At 49.9% G+C, this 6904-nt stretch overlaps 1 protein-coding gene across 1 annotated transcript in view; it reads right to left on the bottom strand.

The window, feature by feature from the left end:
- Positions 1 to 729: 729 nt before the first annotated feature.
- Positions 730 to 6904, bottom strand: part of AMBP (alpha-1-microglobulin/bikunin precursor) — an 11195-nt gene continuing 5020 nt past the window's right edge. The window contains exons 7-11 of the mRNA XM_006768617.2: positions 6262 to 6284; positions 3417 to 3498; positions 2232 to 2399; positions 1742 to 1915; positions 730 to 895 (exon numbers count right to left, since the gene is read on the bottom strand). Coding sequence (XP_006768680.1) covers positions 864 to 895; positions 1742 to 1915; positions 2232 to 2399; positions 3417 to 3498; positions 6262 to 6284 — 479 coding nt within the window. The 3' untranslated portion in view covers positions 730 to 863. The remainder of the gene's footprint in view (positions 896 to 1741; positions 1916 to 2231; positions 2400 to 3416; positions 3499 to 6261; positions 6285 to 6904) is intronic.

The following is a 6904-nucleotide window of genomic DNA, read 5'->3' on the forward strand; positions in this document are numbered from 1 at the left end:
ACCTCCCCTGGGCTCTGGGTGGAGGGAGCTCGCAAGAGAGATTCATAACCCGGATGCTTGTATGTTCAGTGGGTCTAATCTGGAGGCTCCTAGAGTCGTGCTCTTGGGCCAAGTTGGTGCCTGAGTCACGTGGGTGGCCTATGAAGGGCGGAGAAGCCAGCCGGACCGAGGGCTGCGGGTCCTGGCCCAGGGCCCTGCTGGTCGTCATGGACAGAACGCGAAGGTCAGTGAACATTCTCCTGGACAAAGGGCTGGGGAAGGGCTCCCAGGAGATGGGAACTCGAGGGCCTGGTGGGGAAACAGCCCAGGCCTTTTCAGCTCCCGGCAGCTGGTGCTGGGGACGTGGCTGTGGCCAAAGTAAAACGTTGGCGGGGGTTCCATGTGGTGAAGAACGGGAATTATTTCAGGCACTGACCCCCCTGGGCACATAGGGCACCTTATTCTGACCCTGGGTCGCTGGTGACCCGTCAAACCTCCTGCAGAAACAAGTCCCAGAGCGTTCCCCCTCCTCTAGCTTTATGAAAGCAAAATCCTATTTGATACTGTTGTCGAGCAGGGAACTGTGCTCTGTGTGTCATAATCTGCATGGCCAGTTTCACGCAGGGAAGGTGGTTCTGTCGCGTTTCCCACCCCTGGGGCCGGCTGGGCTGCTCCTGCCCGCCCGGCTTTGTCGCCCCCTCCTGCCCCCGTCTCCTTCCACTAGGATGACAACAGTCAGGACATGGAACCTCAGGAGTCCATGATTTGGCTTTTATTTGAACCCAGGTCCCTCGGCCCGGCCTGCCCGATGTGGGGCCCGGGGGCAGACACTGGCCCGCAGCCTCCCCGCCGTCCTCTGGCTTGGACCACTGGCCTTGGACCTGTCAGTTGTTGAAGCGCAGCAGCTCCTCGTCTCCTGTGGACACAGAGGCTCAGGGTGTAGGTATGGGGCTCGCCTGCGGGTCCAGGGCAGGGGGAGTTGGGAGGGGGTGCCTCATGGAGGGGTAGAGGCAGCTTGGGCCGAGCTGGGGCCTGAGGCCAGGAACTCCCGCTTGCTGAATGACTAGATGTCCCCACAGTGCATTCCACAGGATGGTCTGATTTTCTGCCTCCTCTGACTGACTTTAGGTGCCATTTCCCAGCAGGGAGATAAGGCACAGTAACCTCACGGGGCTGCTGTTCCTGCAGTGCTACCACAGGCGTACCTCGGAGATATTGCGGGTTGGGGTTGGGTTCCAGACCAGCGTAGCAAAGCCACTACCCCAGTAAAGTGAGTGGTGATATCTGTGAAGCGCAGTAAAGCGAGGTGGACCTGCCCTGTCCTCCTTATAGCATCACCATCACTATCAGTAACAGGCGCCGTTCGCTGAGCACTACCCGTGCCAGGCACTGGGAAGTCTGGGAAATAAATCAGAGCTTTGTCCCATTTTACAAGAGGAAACTGAGGCTAAAACTGGCACCTGCCCAGTGTGGCCGGCCCGAATGTGGCAGCACCAGGATCAGCCCAGCTCTGCCAGGCTCCTCAGACTGCCCTGCCCACCCTCTGCCTCTACCCGGTACCCCAGGTACCGCATCCCAGCTGGGCTGAGGCCTGGGGCTTGGCCCCACATGAAAGACAGGAAGCTGAGGCCCTGGGAGTGGGTGGGCTGGTCACCTGGTACAGAGTCCAGAGCTCAGCTCTCCAGGCCCTCACCTACAGGGCTCTCCCACCTGGACCCCATCAGCCCCTGGGCCCAGCCTGGCACCCCACAGGGCCTCCTACCGTCGCCAGGGACGCCGCAGTACTCCTTGCACTCCTTCTCGGAGTAGAACTTGTTGCCGTTGCCTTGGCAGCCCCCATATTGAAATCGGATGCACTTCCCCTGCACGGCATCGAACGCCCAGAGTTCGATGAAGGCTCGGCAGGGGCCGGGGACTATGGGGAGGTTGCAGGCCGCTGTGGAGGGGAGGGAGGCACAGCATTAGTAATCCTTCCGCTTGGCTAACCCGAGGCACAGGACCTGAACCCGGGGACCTTGCTCACCTAGACCACCTCGTCCCTTCTAGACTGGGGAGCTGGCGCCTATGAGAAGAAATCACTTGCCTACGGTCACCCATATGCAAAGGGCACTTCCTACGACTTCCGGAAACTCGCCCTGGATTTCCACCCCGGGAACATCCTCGCTTAGCCACCGGTTCAGTTGTCAGGTGGTCCGTCGGGAGGATGGCGTTGCCAGCTGCAGCGCACACAGTGGCAAAGGGCCCGGACTCACCCACGGTTCTGCAGGTCTGCAGACACTCCTTCTCCGAGGCAAACTTGTTGTTGTTGCCTAGGCAGCCGCCATACAGGAAAGGCTCACAGGCCATGGAGGAGCCGTTATAGAAATACGCCCTGAACATCCCCAGGCAAGGACCTGCTTCGTAGCCCAGTTGGCAGGCATCTGGGGAAGGACGGAACAGCAGCACCTACTGAGTACTGGTGTAGCTGCCAGCAGGCTGGACACTTCCCAGGCGTCCTCTCAATTAGTCTTCACCTCTGCACCACGAGGAAGGATTACCAACTAATTTTATCGACGGCACTGACGCTGAGAGGTAAAGTGACTTGCCCAGGGTCACACAGAGCTGAGGTTCAAAATCATGTCTGTGGACTCCAAAATCAATGCTCATTTCACTCCAGAACACGGGGAGTTACCAGCGACCCACAGACCCACCATCCCATGTTGGCCCTGTCTGCCCAAAGCCTCTGTAATAGTAGCAGTTGATAACACACTCACCAGCACCCGGGCCAGACAGCCTGACCTCTTCACTGAGCCCCACCCCCATGCCTTTATGGAGCAAAACCCTACCTGGATACCTGGATACAACATTCATTCCCCTTCATCCACGAAGTCCTTGATCTCCGCACCCCTGCTTCCGCTAAACTACTCCAGCCTCTTAGCTGGCCCTCCCTTTTGGGTCCATCACTTTCTTCCCTGGCCACCTCCCCCACTTGACCAAAGTTCCAAAAAGTCATGGATGCTGTGTCTCTGTGACTCCCGTGCCCAGCACACAGTCTGGGGTGGAGCAGGTTCTGTGTTTGCAGAGTGAGCTGTTGGTAAGTACTGTCAACTACACGAAGCCTCCTTCCCTCCTTCCCCACCTTGCTCCCAGCCCGGTGGCCAGCTCCGCAGGTGGGTATGCTGTCGTACAGATGAGGAAACCACGGCTGGGAGGCCACACCGTGAGACGGGGCAAGAACTGGCTTCTTACCATGGAGCTGAGACCATGCTTCGTCTCCTCACTCCCCTCACACCCCCTGCACAGGGCAGAGGACTTGCTTTGCCTCTCCTAGGCCTAACCTTGGACTGTAGTCGGAAAAGAAGAGATTTTATAGTCATGAAGGCAGCCAGGGTGAGTCAGCCATGGCCCTTCCTTCCTGGAGTCTGACAGAAGAGGGTGAAAGGGTGCCTGATCATTACCTTCTTTCTTTATTGAACCAGTTACCGGTTGCCCAGCCCCCGATCCTTCCTGTTCCTGGGGCAGCACAGCCCGCCGGGCTCTCTGGGGAGACAAAGAAAAGCTGTTGCAGGCACCTTGCCACTATTGCTCACCTGTACCCCTACAATACATACACCATTTGCATTGGGAGTCGGGCTGTGGACAGAAGCACAGATACTAGACTGGCTAATGACCTGTTTTTCCAGAACACTTCAACCTGAATTCCAGAATGGGCATCATGGGACAGATTTCTGGATTGAAATGAAAAATTAGAACCTCGAGGTGTAACAATACCTCGCATCCCACCTCCAGTGGAAGTGCCAAAAGGATATAATTATGGAAAAGGAATCTACCCCACAGTTGGAAACCAAGGAAGGGTAGTGTTCCCATGTGAGCAGCTTGAAGGCACTGGATAGAGAAGATGTGGTGCATGTACACAATGGAATACTACTCAGCCGTAGGAAAGGAAGAAGTAGCGCCATTTGCAGCAGCGTGGATGGACCCCGAGAACATGACGCTAGGTGAAGTAAGTCAGAAAAAGTTAAGAGCCATATGATTTCACTCATATGTGGGACCAAAAAATGAAACGCAAACAGCAGTGTGGTGATGACCAGAGGGAAGGGATTTGGGGGAGCAAGGGGTCCTAATATATGGTGATAGGAGAAGATTTGACTTTGGGTGGTGGGCACACGGTGCAATATACAGATCTTGTAATGTAGAACCCCACACCTGAAACCTGTATGTCCATGTTGGAACCAGTCACCCCAATAAATTGAATAAAAACAAAATGAAACACAATGCATTTATAAGTTGTATGTTGGCTGTAATACATAGCATTTTTCTAGTCTTCATCATTTATTGTTTAAGAAATAATAAGTACTAGGAATAGAGGCTCAACAAGAGACAATGAACCAGCCCCCACACAACTTAGACACTAGGGAGAGAGAGAGAGAGAGAAAGAGAGAGAGAGAGAGAGAGAGAGAGAGAGAACGAAAAAAATGTAATACACATTAAAGTAAACTCTTCTTAATGTAAAACTAAAATTACATTTTTTAATGCTGTAATTTTATGCATCAAAGCTTTCCTATAAAGAGTTTCATCTTATTTTAAAGCAGCTTTATATTTGTTGATATAGAGTTTGACACACCGACTCACCTTTGAGTAACATTAAAGTCTCTAAACCCTCGCAAAGATCAGAGAGACTATCTAAATACTAGTACATATGTTTATCCCCCAAGTGCTGCTAATTGGGAAGAAGCTCTCTATGAAAGAACAGTTTACAAAGTTCATCCGCATCATTTTCCTAAAAATTAGACATTCAATAATATTTGAATGTTGAAACAATAGAACTGAAATTTGTCATTTAAAAAAAAATACAACTTTGCCAGAAGAAGATGGAATGTTCATGTCCGATAGCTGCAATCCAGATTTTTAGAAAGCTTGTCACAACATTCTACATACCATACTTTTGAAAACAATGGCCTGGTGCCATCGAAATCCCGAGGTGAAACTGTCTGAGTGGAAGTTGAAACACAATCACTACTTTCCTTGAAATTGAGGAATCTCAAGATTCCACAGTCTCCACACACCCCAAGGAGATGAAGCCTTGCCCTCGCCCTTTCGGGGTAGCATTTGCTAGAGGGGGGATGTAAACGGAAGCAAAACGAGTTAAAAGCCTTACTTGTCCTCCTGCAGGCTCGTAGGGGCCGTTGAAGGTGCCAGTGCCAACGGCGATGGGAAACTGTGAGTAGAAAGCACATATTGAAGTTACTGGTTACATTAGACCAGTGTGCATCCACCGGCATTGCACAATACCAAGGACAGAACGTCAGTTCATGCTTGATGTTAATCCCTTAAAGGAACAACAAAGCAGTACTGAATTCCTGAATGGAATCGTGGGCATAGGCAAGTGTTATTCCTAAAAGCAATGAAGAATCCAAGGGTAAATGCTAGCCTGGAAATCAATAATCAGGATCCTCCAGTAGCGGGAAAAGGCCTGGAAGGCTTGGATTCTGTGTTTGATGGGGTCATTAACTAGGGAAATTTGGAAAATGTAGAAAGTCATTAATTAGGAAAATGAAATCAATCCAAGAAGCCTTGTTCAGTATCTACAATTGTGCAGCACTGATCTTGGCCCTGGGGGGAGATTGCAAAGATGTGTGAGAAGACACCATCTCCATCTCACTGGGTAGACAAGTCTGCACACATGGAACCGTAAGCCAAGAGAAAAGCAGCATCAGAACAACAACTAATTATTAAAAAAAAATTAATAATAACACCAGCCTCCAAACGACTGGGGATTATGGCAACAGCAATGATCTGGACAACATAAAGGAAAAGGGGACAGGGGGTGGAACATTTGCCCTTCAAATCAGAGACAACAGACATCCTCTAAGAGTGTTTTCTCGTAGCCTTGACGTTGCTTGGAGCCTTCTTTGAGAAAGAGGTCTCTTGTGGTAAAGAAATATCTACTTGGAGTTCAAGAAGTCCATTTCATTTTTTAAAAAAATTCATATAAAACGACAATGGAAGCTTTTAAAATCAGAAGTAGCATCTGTAATATAATCCCACTTAATAAGAGTCGATCTAAACCTGTGCCTCTGTCTCCCCAATCTTCCATTTGGTCTTCCCGCACGCGTGCACGTCGGGATCCCTGGAATGATGTGAATGCCGGTAGTTTCCAGGTGGTGGGATTTTTAAAGAACTGTAATTTTGTTAATACTTTTCTGCATTGTTTTAATTCTCTATATAAGTTAGTTTTTATAAAATCGATGATTTTTCTTTAAAGTGTAGAAGCAAACAGCACGTTAACTGTTAATTCTATGCGGGAATAAGGACATTGTCCTTTTTTTTTGCTTTCTTGTAGTTTTTCAGTTTTCAAGAATATGTTTCTAAGTAAACATTATATATATTTTTACACACATATATAGATTTGTACACACATCGGCAGGATAAATTAGGCTACATAGTTTTCAAATAATCAGAGAAAAAAAGAATGGCTAAAGCTCAGTCCATATGGCAAAAAGCAGGAAAATAGAACAGAAGCGCAAGGAAACCCCAAAACCAAAGGCAGCCTAGACGTTCTGCCTGGTGGTTTGAGAAGCTGCTTGCTCTCGGGTTTGTTTGTTTTTTAAGATGAAGTCATTTTATTTTCATTTATTGAGTATTGTTATTTCATGATGAAATACTTCACTGGTTTTAGGCACCATGCTAAGTCCTCTGTAACCTGTCATTGAATTCTAGCTCCTGGAAGGCAACTACCTACTCCATTTCATACGTGAGAAAAGTGAGGTCCAGGTGGTGCCGCAAGAAGCCTAAATGGCAGAACCAAGATTGAGCCCAGGTGGGACTGACCTCAAATCCCCTGCCCCTCGCTGCCTTCCCCCAACCCCCCTCAATGGTCCCCCACCACTCCCACCGCCACCACTACAGCGGAACGTAAGCAAGGGCGGCAAAAATCAAGCGGGGG

This window comes from Myotis davidii, unplaced genomic scaffold, assembly GCF_000327345.1.
Source record: "Myotis davidii unplaced genomic scaffold, ASM32734v1 scaffold142, whole genome shotgun sequence".
NCBI lineage: Eukaryota > Metazoa > Chordata > Mammalia > Chiroptera > Vespertilionidae > Myotis > Myotis davidii.